The following is a 19167-nucleotide window of genomic DNA, read 5'->3' on the forward strand; positions in this document are numbered from 1 at the left end:
GGAATCATCCTGTATGGGCAACAAAATGCCCACAAATAATTCTGTATGACTGCTTACTCAAACTAGTTGCTTGTGAGAGAAAGGAAAGACATTTACTCATTTCATTACAACTGCTAAATGTCTAAAATCTAGAGAAAATACAGAAATAATCAGTTTTACTTCCCATGTAAGATCAGATGTGACAAGACATACATTATAACAATTTAAACTATGTTTCAGTTGTTGGTTACGAATTTCAGATTTTCCTCCAACATATATATTTTTTCAAACCCTCAGCTAACACATTGAGGTCTATGGCCTGACAAAATGTGCTTGGGCTCCAAGGCTTCCCATCATTGATGCCACCGCACACAGACAACATGGTTTTAGCAGTGGTGACTATTTACAGCTGGCTGCCAGTGTCAGACAAAAGGATTGTGTCCCATGGTCCTAATTTTCTAGTTTTCCTGCTCTGTAATTATTTTTCTCTGTGACTTCTCTTTTTTATTTGAAAGAGCTGAAACGATGCAGAAAACAAAATGATTGAAGAAATACTTACAAAGAGAATGCGCCAAGATCCAAGTTATATTTTTTCCACACAACCTCCAGTACCAGGCATATCAAGTCTAACTTTAAGAAAGGAGTAAAATATAAGTTTACTCGCAGTTATAAAAATTGATAATGATGAAAAAAAAATGCATTTTGAAAAATAGTCATTATGCAGAATAATCATTTTTTAGTTTGTAGCATGTAAAGCGTGCAATACAAAGACAATAAAAAACTTGGTTCTTCCAGTCGGCAGCTTATTGTGACATGTATGGGATAACAGGCCTGTCCGACTGAAGATTGGGCATATCTGAAAATCAGGGGCTATCAGGTCTGAGAAAGAATACTTAAATCTTTGGAGGAGGCAAAAAAAAAAAAAACCACAGGGCTTTTATGAATGGAATAAACAGACTCCTTTTGGATTACATAAAAGATGGGCTTTTACAGAGATAATCTGTCAAGACAAATGTACTGCTGTGAGATCGTCTGAACATAGATTTCACAACAAGCTTCAAATAAAAAATGCTAAATAAACCATGAACTGTAGAAAAAAAGTCACTGTAGGTAAAATATATGCTCATTAGCAGGTTGTGAATATAGTTTAATTTTCCAATAAATAATCACAAGCTTTGCAGTCAGCAATGCTTTCTGTAGTGTTTCAGTGTAAGACCATGTTCAAGACTGTAGATACATTATGTTCAGGGCAGTTCCCCAGGTTTGTCCTGATATTCCCAGGTCAGTCCTTAAGACTGTTACCTTTCTTTACTTGAAGTCAGCTAACAGCACCCTCCTAACTGGGAATACCAGGACTGACCTAGGAAACCAGTGATTCTTTGCATGATGGATTTAGCTGATCTGATGAATTGGCCCTGGGTCAATCACTGGATAAACTGGAAGAGAACCAGATCAATAGGCTGATGCAGCTCTGGACCCATTGGATTTCTGAACTTGTACAATAACTACCCAAATAATCCACAGCCAGATATTGGCCAGACAGGCTGTTGGTTTTGCTCTATACATGGTCCAAAAGCTGCTTGGGCATAGGGGGGGATAGGGTTGATGCCTTTTTGTTGGGCCCTTACCAGCCGATAATGCGGACTCATGATGCTACGAGGGCTACAATGTTGCTGGCCGTTCGAGAATAGATAAGGAGAGAGTGTTTAAGGGGTAATGGGTGGGATGGAGGGGAGCAGGGACATGCAATTACGACAGGCTTAAGGCAAAACAGATAGGAATTACAAATATGTCGGACAGTACATTACTAGTAAATTAATAAAACTGGCCCTGGCTGGTACTTTACCCCTACATGAAGACACCTTTATACGAGTAGCTTATAAAGCATTACGTTTGTATTTACCACTATGGCTACTATGCAGCAGTTTATATTATTTTTATCCCATTTAGATCTGCTGGTCCATCATAACTACAATATTAAACAATTATATAAATACAGCATAAAATATTCAGCCTGAGAATTTTCAAATATTATATTCATAGAACTATTTCATGCTCTTTACCTGCTTTGAGATGTAATCCAGAACAATCTTATCAATGTTATTTTTTCCAACATGAAGCAAATGCTGTGACAGGTGATCTTTTAATTTAATTGTCATCTGAAAAGAAAAGTAAAGTTCACTTGCTACCCCTTTATAACCCTGCGATTAAACAGATGTTTAAAGGACCAGTAACACCATTTGTTTTTTAAAATACTTGTCCCCCCCCAAAATAGATATAATATTACTTCCCCTTTGATTTTTTCAAATCTTCAACTTGAATTTCAGCGCACCAAGGATTTCAAGCTGCTGACGTCTTTTTGCCTTTCTCTTATTAGGCATTTTGAAAGTCAAATTCAAGCTGAATATTTGAAAAAAATCCAAGGTGAAGTAAGCCTTACCTACTATTGTAGTAGTTTTGGGGGGAATTAAGAATTTAAAAAAAATTGGTGTTACCATTCCTTTAAAGGGCTCTTTTTGTGCATTTGACATGAGTTTGAGATGTAGGTTAGAGCACACTTATATGCATTAACCGTTTGTTTCCATTATATTCTGCCTGGTTGTACTCATGAAGTTAAGAGAGGCACTTTACTCCATTTGCATTTCATCACAGGTTTTTTTTTTAGACACAAAATGCGGCATTAACTTGCAATATTTGCATTTTTTCACGCTCAGCATGTGTTTGTAACCACATTAAAAATGCCTGTGTGTAAGAACCCTGTAGGAGAACTAAACCCTCCCTTCAACCCCAGGCCCCATCCAATAGCCCACCTCTCCTCAGTAACTGAGTTTTCCAAGTCTCTCTATCTGCAGAGTTGTGCAGTGTAGTTAAGAGGTGGCATCTAACACTATTTCAAATCCTCTTTGTGCAATTGTTAATATGGACCATGAGCAGTTGAAGCCAGGTCTGAATTGACTTCAACTTTGCATGCTCTTGCTTGTGAGCTTGTACAAAAGATGATCTGATGGGGTGCAAGAAATGTGTGTTGTGGAGAGGGGGTAATTCTCCTTCAAAATAAACTTAATTTTTAAATGATAAATGAACTTGAAGATTTTCTAATACCATTTAATGAAACCCATCTCTTTGAAGTATATAATACGGTAGGGTAATATATAAACCACTTACATGTAAATCAATATAACAAATTTATATTTGAAGACTTTAATTTAGGGTAGGGTGGCTATTTCCAAATCTCCAAAAGAAGGACAGAGTGCTTAAAAGCAAGACTGTCCTGCCTAAAGCACAGGATGTCTGGCCGTCCTATTTTTGGGTCCCTTTAGAAAGAAAAGATTATTCTGAAAACAAATACCATTAGCCCCACCTTGTGTGCTGTATACAAATTGCATGAAAATACAAGAGCAGCTCCCCTGGTACACAGTTAAATATTAATCATGTAGAATTAGGCACAGTGCCTGTAACCTGTAATTATTTTTGCCAACAAGATATTCCATACCAGCCATGTGAGGTCTTTCTGCAGATAATCCTCTTCCAGATGAAGTGGCACAATCCCCTGATCTAAAATGGATTGGAAAACAACATTTTCAACTGAAGCGACAGCATTACATATACATGTTTGCTTATAGTTTCATTCTCAATCTGTAGAACAATAAACCAAAATATTAAGGAGAAATTTGTGGTTTCTCTGTAATAATAATACAGTTGCTTGTTCTTAATGTTGATTGAAAAACAATTATTTTTAAAAGGTGAATACCAAAAGACCACTCAACTGGGCTAATCTGGACAGACTATATTTCCAAGCATTCCAGAAAATAGATCTTCTATAAAGTAATATACCCTTCAAAGCATATAAGCTCTCACTCATTCATTCTATTAGTGCATTCTATAATTTTTAATTTATTGTCAATAAAGTATAAATTCCTCTATAGAGACATTCTTTTTTTTTTTTTTTTTTAAAAGGTTTTCTATAGAGACATTCTCAGTGGGCAATAGCAACCTATAACAAAAGCATCAGACATTTCCCCACAAAACGGCAGTCCTATTATCAAGAAAGCTCCAAAATACAGCAATAACATTTCCCATAGTGTCCTACAAACATGCGTTCTTGATTTTCTTCTGTAATACCATAGTACACTGTATTACGTGTTAAAGTCATCATCAATTCATATTGATGGCAAAACAATCCTATTGCTTTTCCTTATGGAAAGATCTCTTTTCCAGAAAACCCCAGGTTCCAATCATTCTGAATAAAATATCACATTCCTGTATAAAACTACAATACAAAAAGTATTCTGATTTTATTATATTTATTTTTTAAAAAGGCAGTCTGTCCCTTTTGTTTTTATTATACTTAATACAAAGCTCATTTACCTGATGTCCATGTTTCCATGTTTAAAATGACTCTGAAAAAAAAAGTTAATTTAATTTTAGTGCAATAACATAGTTCTATAATCTCAACTGCCTTGCGTTTCAGCTTTGCTTTATCTCAACTTTTAGCATGATGTAGAGTAGTTATAATCTATATTACAGATTATTAAATATAACAATAATAATAATATATATATATATATATATATATATATATATATATATATATATATATATATATATATAACACTATATAACTAATTGGTTTTATGCATTTTATATTTTTTGTGGATTGTGTTTTTGTCAATATGAAATTTCCTAATACCAAAAACTCTCATGAAAAACATCTAGAATAGCACAACAAATAATATCCACTAACCAAAAATACTAATCCCAAGGCCACTAGTAAATGTTTTGTGTTATGTTGTGTTTACAAAATGGCCTATAAAAGGTTTTGTGATGTTAAATTTTTTTTACAAAGTTAAACTGCTGTATAGCATCACAGACAAAATTATCAGTGGGTTTAATTTCCTTATGGTGCCTCCCTTGTTTCATACAAATAATTATGCAACCGCAGGTAAATATTTATACATATAATCTATTCTATCAGTGCTACAATGCAAACTGATTCGATCAAAACATTTATTGTTAAGTTTGGGAAAAAAATTTTGAAATGAGAACTGAGAATTGTATATGCTGGTGTTTGAGTTATCAAGTTGTATCCCATTTCACTGTTTTATATATATATGCCACTGTTTGCCATAGAGTTTTCTAGATTTTACTTACTTCTTTGCATTTTCTGAAATGTTGCGCTGATAAATAATATTCCTCCACTGTGTGTCCTGCATGGAAAGACAAATCATCACTCACAAAACAGTAGATAAGGCAGAGCATTACAATTGATATTTGACATCAAGGATAATTTTGTTTTGAATTAACTGAGCCGAACAGATTAACAGTACAGGTGTGGGATCTATTATCCAGACACCTATTATCCAGAAAGCTATGAATTACAAGAAAGGCCCTTTTAAGCAAATTCTTTTAAAAAAATTAAACATTTTGTAATAGCTAAGAGCATTGTACTTGATTGTAACGAAGCTGCAGAAATGCAATTAGAACAATAAACTGTGAATGAGCCAATAAGCAGTGCTTGCTGCAAAGGTGTTTATTCCAACGACATGTTTCGGGCACAAAGGCCAAGTATTGATAAATACTTGATAAAGGGCCTTTGTGCCAGAAACATGTCGTTGGAATAAACACCTTTGCAGCAAGCACTGCTTATTGGCTCATTCACAGTTTATTGTTCTAATTGCATTTCTGCAGCTTCGTTACAATCAAGTACAATGCTCTTAGCTATTACAAAATGTTTAATTTTTTTTATTTCGCTATTACACCTGTGGTTCTATTGTACTGCAGAATAGAACCTATAATTGACCCACACTTTACATTTTAAGATGCAGAAATCCATACTGATGGGAAAACAATTGCATTTATTTAATGTTTAAATGTTTTTAGGTATCCTTAAAGTATGGTGATCCAAAATAACAGGAAAAAAACCCTGGAAAAACCTAGGTTTTGGATAGAATTTGGACAAAGTTTGGTTGTAGGGGGGATGACTGGATTGAATTAGAAAATTGATGTGCAATTTAACAGAGGACTTTTTAATTTTCTTTGGGGACCCTTTCTACTTAGTTGACAGGTCCCACCAAGCCCAATTAGCAGGGGTGCTTCGCCAATGAGGCGAGTTGAGGCTGTCGCCTCAGGCGGCAGCGCCCCACTAGGTACCAGGGGCAGCAAAAATGCTGCTCCTGGTACTTTAAGAGCGAATTTCCGGGGGAGGTGGGGCAGCAGCAACTGTTGCTGCCTCAGGCGGCGGAGGGGCCAGGACCGCCCCTGCCAATTAGGTGGTGGGCTAATAACACAAGTCTCCTGGGGCGTGGGCACTCCTAACCAAGTAGTCCTGGTCATGTCACACCTTGCCTGAAACTTCATAGCGATGATTGCTGATCAGAAGCATGGTCATTAGGACAAGGTTGGCTTTCATTGAACATGCTCCTGCATAGTTGGGCAACAAACAAGTTGTGAAATGGCTAAATATACCCAACAGGAAACTATGTACCTACTGGCATACAAACACAACATCAGGTAAAAGCTTGCTTTAATGCATACTTCAGCATAACAAGCGCCTTTAGGTTTGACAAAGAATAAAAGTTCAGAATTACAGTATACAGGCTGGTCTTGTTTTGTATAAAACATACTATTCTTAATGTGTTTAGGAGTGCTAGCTACATATGGTGCTTTACGTTATATATCTTGTTAATTTTAATGGCTGCAGTTATGGTTCTGTGATTCTGGTATGGGATGGTTTGGATCTGAATATGCCCTTTAACTTACTGGATCGCAACAATAAGCATACTTTTAGTGGAAATCTGTAATAAAAGTTTTGTGTCATACCACATCAGCAATCTGTTTACACCAATCTCTTCGATGCATGGGGTTACTGTGATGAGCATGTTTCATATAATCCAGCTCAGAGTGGAACTTCTCCCAGAATCCTTTAAACATTCCAATCTAATTAAAAGAAAACACAGATGCCCTATTAAATTAAGGTCAGTAATAAAATTCAAGTTAGGGGCAAGTGTCATATTCTGGCTGTCTTATAAAAAGGCACAAAAGAAATAACTTCTTCTGATTAATATAACATAGGGCGTATTTTATAGGTGGCAAAAGTGCAGTGATTACTAAATAGACAAGTGAATTAAATGGTATTGGTGCAGTGGCGGGCCAAGCTGACCAGGTGCCCTAGGCAACTCGGACTGTCACCTCCCTCCCCTCACTGATGTCATGTGCGGAAGAGGGGACAAGCAGAAAAGAGACATCCCAGCAAACCAGGGAGCATTCAGACCCATACTAGGGTAGACAGAGGGCCTTTCAACAGGCACCTGCTCAGCGCTCCCTCATTATTGCTCCCTAGTCAAGTGTCTCTTTGTAGAGCAGGCACTCAAAGAGCAATCTTCCAACAGATGTGTAAAATCCAAAACTAGTTTATTTAGGTACACAGAGGTAGCCTTATGTGTTTCGTGTTTTAAGAACACTTAATCATAGGCCTATAAAAACCGAGTTTTACCTTTAATATTGGCATATCTGTGATGTCTGATGACCATGACACACCATCAATTTCCTAGAACCACAAAGCACAAGAAAGATAAGGTAAAATGAACATAACAGAAATTCTGGCAGAATAGAATTCTCACAATTAAGGCACTGAAAATTCTAACCAAGTCAAAGATTTGTGTTAACTAAATCTTTTGAAAATTCTAACCAAGATAAAGATTTGTGTTAACTTAATCTTTGCCAGTTACCATACAATATAAATAGTGTAAAAAAGTATTTTAAACATGGTGCCTCATATGTGATCAGTAAGTCCATATCCATGGTACAATGGCTATACATAAAACAAAAATCAACTTGTAAATGGGTATATTTGATGCTAAAAATCACATACACTCCAAAACTGCACCCAGGGAATGTGGCCATTTATTGTAAATAAAATATTACAGTATTTAAAGGAATGCAGAATGCCTTCAAAATCCACTAACTATTGCAGGATACCAGTATATTAAGTCCAAAGTCAAAATGAGCTGCCACTGACACTACAATCAATGTCTCTTGACATCCAGTATCAGAGATAGATTACTTCTAGGCTAATACTGAAAAATCAAAAAGAAGAACTAAACTTTAACTAAAGAAGTAGGGCAGAAATGTTGTTCATGTATATTCTGGGTTTCTGTAACAGCCCAAGGCAACCCCAGCCCTTTAGCACAAAAAAGTTTGGGAACCCCACTTAATTCTTTGGAGTTTTGTTTATCATTGGCTGAGCTTTCAAAGTAGCAACTTCCTTTTAATATAAAACATCCCTTATGGAAACAGCAGTATTTCAGCAGGGACGAAGTTTATTGGAATTACAGAAAATATGCAATATGCATCATAACAAAATTAGACAGGTGCATGAACGTGGCCATCCTAACAGAGATATTACACCATTACTTAGTTGAGCCTCCTTTTGCAAATGTAACAGCCTCTAGACGTCTCCTGCCATCACCCTGCCATACAGATGTTCTTTGTTCAAATTGTGCTGAATTGCAGAATGATGTACAGATACATCATCTGCAGCAAGATGTTCTTGCAGGTCTTTGGAGGTGATCTTTGGGTTGTCTGTAACCAGTCTCACAATCCTCTGCAAATGCCGCTCCTCTTGGCCTGCCAGACCTGGGTTTTACAGCAACTGTGCCTGTGGCCTTCCATTTCCTGATTACTTTCCTTACAGTTTAAATTGACAGTTTAAACCTCTGAAATAGATTTTGTAGCCTTCCACTAAACCATGATACTGAAAAATCTTTGTTTTCAGATCTTTTGAGAGATTCCATGCTGTCACTTTTCAGAGGAGAGTCAAACAGAAGCACAACTTGCAATTGGTCACCTTAAATACCTTTTCTCATGATTGGACACAACTGCCTATGAAGTTCAAGGCTTAACAAGCTAACCCAACCAATTTGGTGTTGTCAGTAACCAGTGTTGAGCAGTTACATGCATTCAAATTAGCAAAATTACAAGGGTATCCAAATTTTTGCACAGCCAGTTTTTCACATTTGATTTAATCTCATACAACTGAATACTGCTTCACTAAAAATCTTTGTTCGGTAAAAACCCCAGTACTCAGCTGTTCCTGGGAAATTAAAGACATACCACTGTTGTCTTTTTTGTTGAAAGTGGAGTAAATTATTATGCAGGCTGAGAGGGGTTCCCAAACTTTTTCATATGACTATATGATGATCTGTGCTTCCAAATATGCTCCCTTCCCCTGTAACTCCACATCTTCTTTTCTGCTGATTCACTGCACATGCTCTGTGCTGCTGTCAGTTAAGGAGCTCAGAGACCTATGCATTATATTCTGAACATATAATATTTAAAATTTTAGTCTTGGAAAAAACAGTAAAAAGTAAAACATGGAAAGCAATTGAAAACAAGTCTGCATTTCTGGTGAGCAACCTAAAAACAGCTGAACTGAAAAAAAAAAGTGTTTGTAAGATGAACAACCCTTTAAAAGCGTATGAATGAAAACTAAGAGGAAAGTAAAAGGCTACACAGCCATATGATGAGTTACAAATGCATGCGTAACTCTGTCTTTGGAGACAATAGCCCAGAGGAGGGCATTCTATCCCATAACCACAGGAGTATGAAAAAGAAATATCCAATACCATTGGGAATACCCCACAAAGCTGCTCATTCTAAGGAATGGCAATGCTACATTAGTAAAAACACCACAACAAGGCATCAGACTCCGACAAAAATGGAACCTACAACCAGCCCAAAACTATGACACGCCCCCTGCTGCAAAAATAAGTCACCACCACAGTTACTGTGTAAAACAGTGACAATATAATCAACATCCCCTTCAGTTTCCAACATACTCATGTAAAAAACCAGGACCAACTACCTATCAGTGAACTGTTCTTACCCCTCCATTCACCTTGCAGACCTGATTTCTATCAGTTAATGGAACACACAAAGTTATGCTATTTGCTGTCCCTACCATTGTTTATTCTATCTCCTTCTCCCTTCCCATACACTCAGGGAAAAATAGAACACGTCCAGCTAATTATCATCTGATATCCATCAGAATTACTGAAAAACACCAATTCAGTATCCAGCCTCTCTGGTGACTGAATGGTGTGTTAATATCAGAAGAAACTTACATAGAAAAAATTAAACTATTGAAGATTTCTTTATGTTAAATTTGACACCTTAAAACTCATCCAACCAACTTACAGTGTGCATCCCCATAGACGCGACGATTCTTCCTGCCTAACGACCAATTTTAGGAAAGTCTGACCAATCCTTCGACATTATCGTGCGGTTAGTGGGATTCGAACGATCGTACATCTTACGATTTTTCGGCCGACATCTGTCAGGAAATTGATTGGCCAGGTCAAAAAATCTTTGTCGGTCCCAGTGCAATCTATCTATGTTTGCAGGGCCAAGCAGGCAGCTCCCCTTTGTTTTCCTGGCAAATTGGTCTTTTTAGTTGATAGTCAATTCGTATGATCGTTTCCGAAAATATCGTGGTCTCACGATGAGGATCGGATCTTTTAAAAATCTCAACACCTATGGTCAGCTTTAGGCTACCATAAGAGGTCTTCTTATTAGTTTATCTGCTTATAGAACTAAACTAACACAGAAAATAAATTGGCAAAACCGTATTTCACATTCCCCACAGATAAAACTACAGATTAAAATTATAGTATTGATTTAGTCTTTAATCTCTAAATAATTGTAGATGTAGACTTCTTCAAATCCAAAGAAAGAATATGCCGTGGCAAAAAGGTCATTACAGATTGAAAAACAGTTTATAGCTCTGTGTTTTAATGAAGCATTGTAAAAAGGTGTCTTGCCAAAGAATATGCTTCTCTCCAATATTACTACTATCCCTAAACATTGCACTGTGCAAAATGTCACCCTTTGGAACACAGATCTAACGACATATGTATCCATTGTAGCACAGACTCCAGTCTCTCCTACCATCACTCATACAGTAGGTGTGGATTCATGAAAGGAAGGCAGTCTTATGACAATGCAAGGAAACAAATTGATCTAAATACATATGGACTGGATACCCTCTCTGCTCCTTGTCCCAGATTGATAGAAGGGGTTTGAAAGGGTAAATTGGTTGTATGTGGAAATGGAACTGATAAGATTTGTATTTCCTACACCATTAACCACAACTATCTGATCTCTGAAATCTAACCCTGAAGCAAAAGTTAACATAAATGTATTCTTATCAGAACTATTTAGCATTAGGCATGGGTGCCCTCTTTCCTCCCTGATTCATATTCTCAGGGCCGGATGTCTAGCCATCTGTCCTCTCCTGTCCACACCAGGTGCATATGCACGCACACTTTCCCTGTCCCCATCAGCACAGAGGACTGCGCATTCATGGGTAAGTGAATTAGAAATTTGTCATGTGCCCAGTCCTCACTGCATTAGGAATTAGATGCAGCTGGCTGCATGCAGTGCAGGGACTTTTTCTTTAATCAGGAGACCATGAGGAAAAAAGAAAACGATCAGTTCTTTAATGGAGATACCCATAAGTCTACACTCCTGCACAAAGACCAGTGTACATGCGTGTTTGAAAAGACCATTAGACAGTGCATGCAAAGTAGAAAGTATTTGGGAGCACGCTTTCACGCAACAGAGCAAGAGCGCTCACCAATAAAGATCCTGAACAGGGTCTAGAGGGAGTCTGGAGATTTGAGCATGCACATTTATTGACGTTGCTCCATCTTTATTACGTATACATATCCAAAATGGCCGTAACAGACAAGAAACATATACATTTTTTAAAGCGGACTGCAGGAAATACAATTACTATTAAAGGAACAGTTCACTGTAAAAATAAAAACTGTGTAAATAGATAGGCTGTGCAAAATAAAAAATGTTACTAATATAGTTAGTTAGTCAACAATGTAATGTATAAAGGCTGGAGTGACTGTATGTCTAACATAATAGCCAGAACACTACTTCCTGCTTTTCAGTTCTCTAACTCTGAGTTAGTCAGCGACTTTAAGGGGAGCCACATGGGACATAACTGTTTAGTGAGTTTGCAATTGATCCTCAGCATTCAGCTCAGATTCAAAAGAAACAGTTATAACCCATGTGGCCTCCCCTCAAGTCACTGATTGGTTACTGTCTGATAACCAATCAGTGGAAAGCAAGAGAGCTGAAAAGCAGGAAGTAGTGTTTTGGTTATTATGTTAGACATCCAGTCACTCCAGCCTTTATACATTACATTTTTGGCTAACTATCGATAATAGAATTTTTTATAAACCTGTTTTTATTTTTACACTGAACAACTGCTTTAAGAAAAAAAAGTTAGCGATCTTTATAATGTTGGTGCCTAAACTTGAACCCTTTCCTTGTCCTTTAAGTCACCCAACTCTAACAAGAGGCCCAGCCTTATTTGTAAAATATGAAATGAAGTTCACAACCATAATCAAATGGAAACAGGACTTACAAATATCTATTGATTTACAGACATGGAAATACATCTCTTGCCAACTAAACACTCCAAATGTCTCCAACATAGGGAAACAGCATTGAAAACCTTACAAGGTTCATATATGTTTATTGCACTTGGTTTAAAATAAGACACAAATTAATTTATGAAAGGCATAAGCAATTTTACTTTACCTGGTTCCAAAAAGGCAGTGAGGTATAAGGCAGTAGCTTATCTAGATAAGTAGTTTCCAGACTCATTCTTCTGTATAAAGAAGCTGTAACAGATATGTCACATAATGTAAAAAAAACTGTTTCACTCATAGCTAGAATACTACAAAAGCTTGCTCAATCCAAATTATGCCTGTCATCCAGCACAATGAGCTATTTAAATATGGTTTACTATTTAATTAGATAGGAAAAAAGACATCCCGCTACCTGAATATTTTTGTGCTGACAGGCACAGGATCATCACCATTACTACCGTATATACTCGAGTATAAACCGACCCGAGTATAAGCCGAGGTACCTAATTTTACCTACACAAACTGGGAAAACTTATTGACTCAAGCATAAGCCTAGGGTGAGAAATGCAGCAGTTACTGGTAATTTTCCTCCCATGCTACATATGGAAAAACAAGCAGTCCTCTCCATATATATTTAAATAGCAATGCACTTTATTCTACACACAGCCCAAAAGACTGAGGCCAAAGCAGTGGCACAGACAGTTTACACAGTTTGGCATATGGATCAAACATTTTTAACCTCTCGTGCAGTTGGTAAACTACAGATCTCGCCTGAAAGGGTTCCCGGGGAATGCTGGGAGTTGTAGTACATGTAGGCCTAGGGTGAGGATGCCTGCTCCAGCAGTTCACAGCAAGGGAGAATACAGTAGGTGAATAACTTACATCCATGGCTTTTTCCCCCATAGTTAAGTCGGTTTGAAAAAATACCAAAGCCCATCAATGTCAACCCGTTCAGATAAATATCACAACAGCCTTGGATATTGTGCTTGTTAAAGTAATCATCCAAGCCAATCTTAAAAGTAACAGTGACACCAAAAATGAAAAATGACAAATCTTGCCGTGTGCCACTGCCCTTCATACAACTCAGGGATTTTGCTCAGCAGTGTCAAAGAGAACAAAGTTATCAACTAAATTTATCAGTTTAGAACAGAGTTGGCAAACGCCCCCCCCCTCCCAGAGCTGCTAAAGAAACACAAAAGAAGGTAAAAAATTTAACTTTACACTTCAATATTAGAAAAATAGTTTCACATTGAAAATAACTGCAAAAAATCTTTTTCTTTCTGGTGAACAATCTGAGACCAACTGAACTGAAAGAAGTGTTTGAAAGTGAACAGCACCTTTAATAAACAAGTTAAAAAACAAAGGGCCAAGACATGTCCCATGGCCCACGAACAAAGCTTGTCCAATTAGAAAATGCTACATTTAGCAACCTCTCTTTGTAATCAGTTCTCTATCCACGTATCATTAATGTATTTCAGGCCAATATTTCTTAATTTAACCAGTATCATTTTATGTGGAACAATATCAAATGCTTTTATAAAGTAGATCAGTTCCACTGCTATCCCAGAGTCTAGGTTTCTGCTGTTTAGATTAGTCTGGCAATATCTATAACAAATTACCCATTCTGTTACAAACTCATACAACTATGATTTCTAATATATACAAGTATCTTATCCCTTATTTCCCCTTCCAAAAGCAAATCCCCTAATGTCAAACTAATAGGCCTATAGTTTTCAAGCTGAGAACAGAACAACAAGAGGCTGAATGCAGGGAGAAAGGTATGTTATATGTGTTTTTTGTTTTTTACAAAAAATAAATTCCTCAACACTTCTATAAAACCAGCTTTTGCTTTGCACCACTGTTCCTTGCTTACAAAGGGAATATACTTATATGTATATTTATTAAGCAGTATTTTAGACATTCCATTCTGTGATTTAACCCTGTGAAAAGCATCTTCAAGTAAATATATTGTAGAGATACCCTTATACTGCCACATTCCATGCTGCAAGTGTGCACATATAAAATGTAGTTACTCCCTTATAAGGTTAATTTTAAAGGAGATCATGTTATGATCACTATTCCCTAAATGCTCACCCACACAAATGCCTGAGATGAATTCTGTATTATCAGTAATTACCAGATCCAAAAGAGAGTCTTTTCCTAGTAGGGACTAGAACAAGCCGTAATAAAAAGTTTCATCTAGCACATTTACAAACCTGCTAGCTTTTATGGACTTGGCAACCCCATTACTCCAGTCAATGTCAGGATAATTGAATTCACCTATGATAACAACTTAACCTAGTTGTAAAGCCTCTTGTTGTGACGCCATTTGTAATAGCTCTATAAATACATGTTAATAATAATAATAATAGTAGCTAGGCTTCATTTTCCTCACTTGTATAAAGTAGTTTATAGTATACACCAATGATAATTCTCTCTGTAACCTTTAGCCCAGCTGAAATCTCTACCCATTGTTTATTTTGTGTATGGCTTTAATTCAGGCTTTACATAAAGACAAACTCCTCCACACTTTTGAATCCCTCTGTCCCTTCTAAATATCATGTAAATTCACAGCCCAATCACAATTCATCCCACCAGGTCTCAGTGACACCAATTATAAAAAAACATTTTAGGACATGCCATCAACTCCAGCTCTCCCATTTTACCTGACAAACACTGTGCATTTTGCTTATATCTTCTGATATTTAGATTAAGCAATGGAGACTTGAGGTTACCATTAGACAGTAGTTAAGCCAGTACAGAAACTAACTCCTCCTGCCATTAGCCTTAATGTACACACAGACACACACACATATAGGGCACTCTTTGGGATATCATGACAGCGGGATACTAACAATTGGTCCACATATGTGAATGTCAAAACTTTACAGATCTACTGTTTCAACCAGTTCAAAAAAGTGGACGGGAGGTGGTCGGCTGATGCAGTCGATCCCCAACTCATACACTGCGATGGAAGTCACTGGTAGACCAGATTTTGTAATGCAATGGATATCAATGTTGATAAACCACTTATGAAGCATTAGTCAAGTAAATGATCAAAGTACATGAGCATATTGCTCCTAGCATGGTAAGCTTCAAGTTCCTTAAACACTGGGGTTTCTTCCCTCAACCAAGTGCTACCTTCCAGTTCGTTTCTTCGCAAACATTGGTATATATACTTTTAATAGTAGCTAGCACTTGCCTGCAGAATAGTGGTGGATGGACAAAAAAATTATTTAGATACATATATATATATATATATATATATATATATACTGGCAAATGTTAATACTCTCTAGATATGTTCTAGGCACAAAATAAAACATACTACATGTACTGGCAACTAGACTAGACAAACAGACTAGGTAGAAACAGTACTAGCAAACAAATGAAACTGAAAATTGGTATTTCTGGGATTTCTTGTATAAACAGCTCTCTGTGGGTCATGCCAAGTTTAGTTAAAGAATTAAACTTGCATTCTTACATATATCAGTTAGCCAATAAATGTTACCACAAATACATTTTTTTTCTTCTGTGTTGCCTAACACAGTACAGCACTCTACAACAGAACAAAAGTTAGGTCTATGTTTTATGTCATTGCTCTGTTGCATCACACAATTATTCCGTTTGACTACTACACTGACATTCTGCAAGGTCTCTTAATTGAGTGTACTGTGTATGATAGCAAACAAATGAGTACCAAATCCAGATGCTCTTTTTGGTGGTGATGTGGTGACTTTTTTCCTTCAAACAAAGCATTTCTGTGACAAAGCTAAACCTTCTGTTTTATCTGTCAACAGAATATTGCCACAGAAAGTATGTGGAACATCTAGGTGCTCTCTCTTCAGCTTTACAATGGACAAATGAAGCTTTGACAGCTTTTGCCCTAAGATGTTCTCTCTTTCTCAAGCACTGTCTGCTGCTGTACTCTTACTATGACCTTCACAGGATCTAATCATAGGGAGAGTTGCAACAGTACTGAATTTCCTCCATGTGCTAATTTATCTTACTGTGAATTGATGAAAGGCCTTGGCTTGAAGCATTGTGTATGCTTGTCACCCAGGGCAGAGCAGAGGGGATGGGACAATTGGATAGGAAGTGAGCCAACTCCCTCAGCTCTAAATAAAAAGATGTAAAAATACTGATGAGTCTGCACAGCCAGATGACAGAAACATTTCATTTTAGGCATAATTGTTCAAAGCATTTCTTTGACCTTTAAGGGTGTTTTTTTCAGGGAGAAGTGTGGCTGCCCTTACCAGGGCTGGAACTAGGGGTAAGCAGAAGAGGCACCTGCCTAGGAGTGTGGCACTGGGCAGGTATCCGTTAAAGGATCTGCCTACCCCTAGTTAGTGTTCACTCCCCTCCCCTCTGCCGCGCTCCCCCCTCACTCCACTGCTCTGTATGGGCATGTGTGCACACATTCATGCTCGCGCTTGGGGGGCAGCGTGGGCCCGGCAGAATTGCCTAGGGCGCTTGGACGGCTTGGCTCAGCCCTGGTCCTTACCCACAGTCAGTGGCTTTCCATGAAAAGGTAAATGCTACCCTTTGGAATGCAGCATTTTCTCTATGTGGGTATTGCTTGAGCACATTCACAATTACATTTCCAATGGTACACATTAAAGTCAAACTGAGTATACCCTGGAGCAGCAGTTTCCAATTGTTTCCAATTCACTAGAATGTGATGTGGCTGCCAACAGAGAAGAAAAAAACAAAAAACACATAGGTGATATAAACTTAAGTGTTATTGGTTTTTTTAAATTAAATTTGTGGTTCAGCTCAAATACCAAATCAATTTCACAACTGCACAACCTATAACAAAGATAGTGATAATTTTCTCAGACATCAAATCGAGCAGGATCCCCTGTGTATAAAACTCTAACGTATGTAAATGCAGCAACATACATATATAAATACATACCAATGATAAACTCCTGTATGGGATCAAACATTTGGCATACTGAGAGGTTTTCACATATCCACTCAATAATCTGTAAAGGAAAGCAATAGGATTCATTTGTTTTTGCAATAATTATTAAAAGTGGAACCAAATCACCAATTAGTCTGTTTGCACTTGAGGGTGCCAAATGTTAGTCACCCCCAAGTGGTTGTATTGACTTACCTGAAACCCCTGTTTCCTATCAGCAGAAAACTGCACCAGCCCAGGGTTATACCAGTGAGCACCATGGAGAGATCTTCTTCCTGCTTCCTCTTTCCTTGCGCGGTTGCACATGTGCAGTAGAATGAAAAGCCAAACTTTAACTAAAGTTAAACAGCATTCTACTGTGCATGTGTTTGCCCCGGGAAATTTGAAGAAAGAAGAAGACGGAAGAAGATCTCTCCGTGGTGCTCGCTAGAAAAACCCCTGACTGGTGCAGTTTTCTGCCGATAGGCCCAGGGTTTCTGGCAAGACAATACAATCACTTCAGGGTGCCTAACATTTGGCACCCACAAGTGCAAACAGAAGTTCCATCTCCTTTAAACATGGTCCTTAGTTAATGTATTTTGCAATTAAGGTACAGGTTATGGTCCCCCGACAAACATAAACATAATTTGAAATTCCTGACTATTACCTCGGTTTCCCATAGTGTCTTCTGATCCAGGTGCAAAAGAAAACAGTGAAGTACTGCAAGCCTTTCACAATCCCTTTTACAAGTCCACAGAAATCTCAGAAGAAGCAAGTGGTTTAGGCTGACTGAGAAGAGAATTCCCTTGCTGTACTCAATGACTGAGGAAATAAGAACAGACTGCACAGGACAATCACAGCATATCTCCTTTATTCTAGCCTCAGCATCTGAAAGTAAAAATGATATATAGAATGTATCCTTCCTGGATTCCCATTCTAAATCGAACACAAAAAAACTAAGCAACTAAAAATGATGACTATCCCATTTTACTATATAAAAACGAGGAGGTGCTAGAGTAATACATCAAACAATATGCAGCCACAGAGTATGTTTTCATGGAGCAAATCTAGCCTATGGCAATTCTGCATGTAGCACTGGGTAGGTTACTACAGTGGCATGAAAATAGCCTTACCTGTCAAAAACAAGTGGTAGCACATCATATCAGGATGCTTCGTGTTTATCAAATGCAAAAAATGGTCAGGCAAGTAAACAACAACATAACCATCTGTGAAAATAAAGGAAAAAAACACAAAATAAACCAAATGCATTTGTTAGAAATAGAAACTGAAAACATACTTATTAGCCCAGTAGAAATCAAATACAGGTCTGGGATCCACTATCCAAATACCCGTTATTCAGAAATTTCCGGATTACAGGAAGGCCATTTCCCATACATTAAAATGTTGAAAAACCATTTAATTTATCTCTGTAATAGGTTTAACAAAGATATCATTAATCCTTATTGGAGGCAAACCCAGTCTATTGGGTTTGTTTAATAGATTTTCTAGTAGACTAAAGGTATGGAGATTCAAATTACGTAATGATCCATTATCCGGAAAACCCCAGGTCCCAAACATTCTGGATAACAGGTCCCATACCTGTATAATAATACTGATAATAATAAATACTTTAATAAGAGGGGGAGGAAAATGGGGGTACTAGAAAAACAATCGGGTGGAAGAGATTGAAAGAGATAGAAAGGTGAAAAGCAGTGGATGCGGAGAAGAAAATATAGGGGAGGAAATGAATAAAATAGGGAAAAAAAACGGACTCAGAAGGAGGAAGCAGGAGAAATGGGAAGTTGTGGATAGTGGGAGTAAAAAAAGAAAGGAGGTATAAAA

General features: G+C 37.4%; 1 protein-coding gene across 1 annotated transcript in view; it reads right to left on the bottom strand.

The window, feature by feature from the left end:
- gsap.L (gamma-secretase activating protein L homeolog) overlaps positions 1-19167 on the bottom strand; it is a 52307-nt gene that overhangs the window by 8096 nt on the left and 25044 nt on the right. The window contains exons 15-25 of the mRNA XM_018252688.2: positions 18459-18551; positions 17993-18213; positions 17341-17410; positions 12592-12674; positions 7472-7525; positions 6799-6915; positions 5131-5186; positions 4348-4379; positions 3473-3534; positions 2043-2138; positions 539-609 (exon numbers count right to left, since the gene is read on the bottom strand). Of these exons, the coding sequence (XP_018108177.1) occupies positions 539-609; positions 2043-2138; positions 3473-3534; positions 4348-4379; positions 5131-5186; positions 6799-6915; positions 7472-7525; positions 12592-12674; positions 17341-17410; positions 17993-18213; positions 18459-18551 (955 nt within the window). The remainder of the gene's footprint in view (positions 1-538; positions 610-2042; positions 2139-3472; positions 3535-4347; positions 4380-5130; positions 5187-6798; positions 6916-7471; positions 7526-12591; positions 12675-17340; positions 17411-17992; positions 18214-18458; positions 18552-19167) is intronic.

This window comes from Xenopus laevis, chromosome 3L, assembly GCF_017654675.1.
Source record: "Xenopus laevis strain J_2021 chromosome 3L, Xenopus_laevis_v10.1, whole genome shotgun sequence".
NCBI classification, from domain to species: domain Eukaryota; kingdom Metazoa; phylum Chordata; class Amphibia; order Anura; family Pipidae; genus Xenopus; species Xenopus laevis.